The 510-nt window shown below is 69.2% G+C and overlaps 1 protein-coding gene across 1 annotated transcript in view; it reads left to right on the top strand.

Moving 5' to 3' along the window:
- PHOX2B (paired like homeobox 2B) overlaps positions 1-250 on the top strand; it is a 3,128-nt gene extending 2,878 nt beyond the window's left edge. Inside the window, exon 4 of the mRNA XM_032397755.1 lies at positions 1-250. This exon is cut by the window's left edge and continues 33 nt beyond it. Within this exon, the coding sequence (XP_032253646.1) occupies positions 1-250 (250 nt within the window).
- The last annotated feature ends 260 nt before the right edge of the window (positions 251-510 follow it).

Here is a 510-nt window from a genome sequence, read left to right as displayed (position 1 = left end):
GGGAGGCGAACCCGGCAAGGGCGGCGCGGCGGCGGCGGCGGCGGCGGCGGCGGCGGCTGCAGCGGCGGCGGCGGCGGCGGCGGCCGGAGGCCTGGCTGCGGCCGGGGGCCCTGGACAAGGCTGGGCTCCCGGCCCCGGCCCCATCACCTCCATCCCGGATTCGCTCGGGGGCCCCTTCGCCAGCGTCCTATCTTCGCTCCAAAGACCCAACGGTGCCAAAGCCGCCTTAGTGAAGAGCAGTATGTTCTGATCTGGGATGTGCGGCGGCGGCGGCGGCGGCGGCGGCGGCGGCGGCGGCGGGCGAGCCGGGTCCGGGCGGGCGAGTGGGCGAGCGGGTAGGCTCAAGGCTATTGTCGTCGCTGCTGCCGTGGCTTTTCATTGAGAGCCTAGAGTCATCGCGATAAGAATAAAGAGAAAATGGCGTCGCCCCATTTCAACCCCACTCCTACCCCCCATCCTGAACCTCCCAACAACACAAAACTCAAAATTTCCCTAGCTTCGCACCTGCCT

The sequence above is a fragment of the Phoca vitulina genome, unplaced genomic scaffold (genome assembly GCF_004348235.1).
Source record: "Phoca vitulina isolate PV1807 unplaced genomic scaffold, GSC_HSeal_1.0 scaffold3, whole genome shotgun sequence".
NCBI lineage: Eukaryota > Metazoa > Chordata > Mammalia > Carnivora > Phocidae > Phoca > Phoca vitulina.
This window is presented reverse-complemented; position numbering and strand designations above follow the sequence as displayed.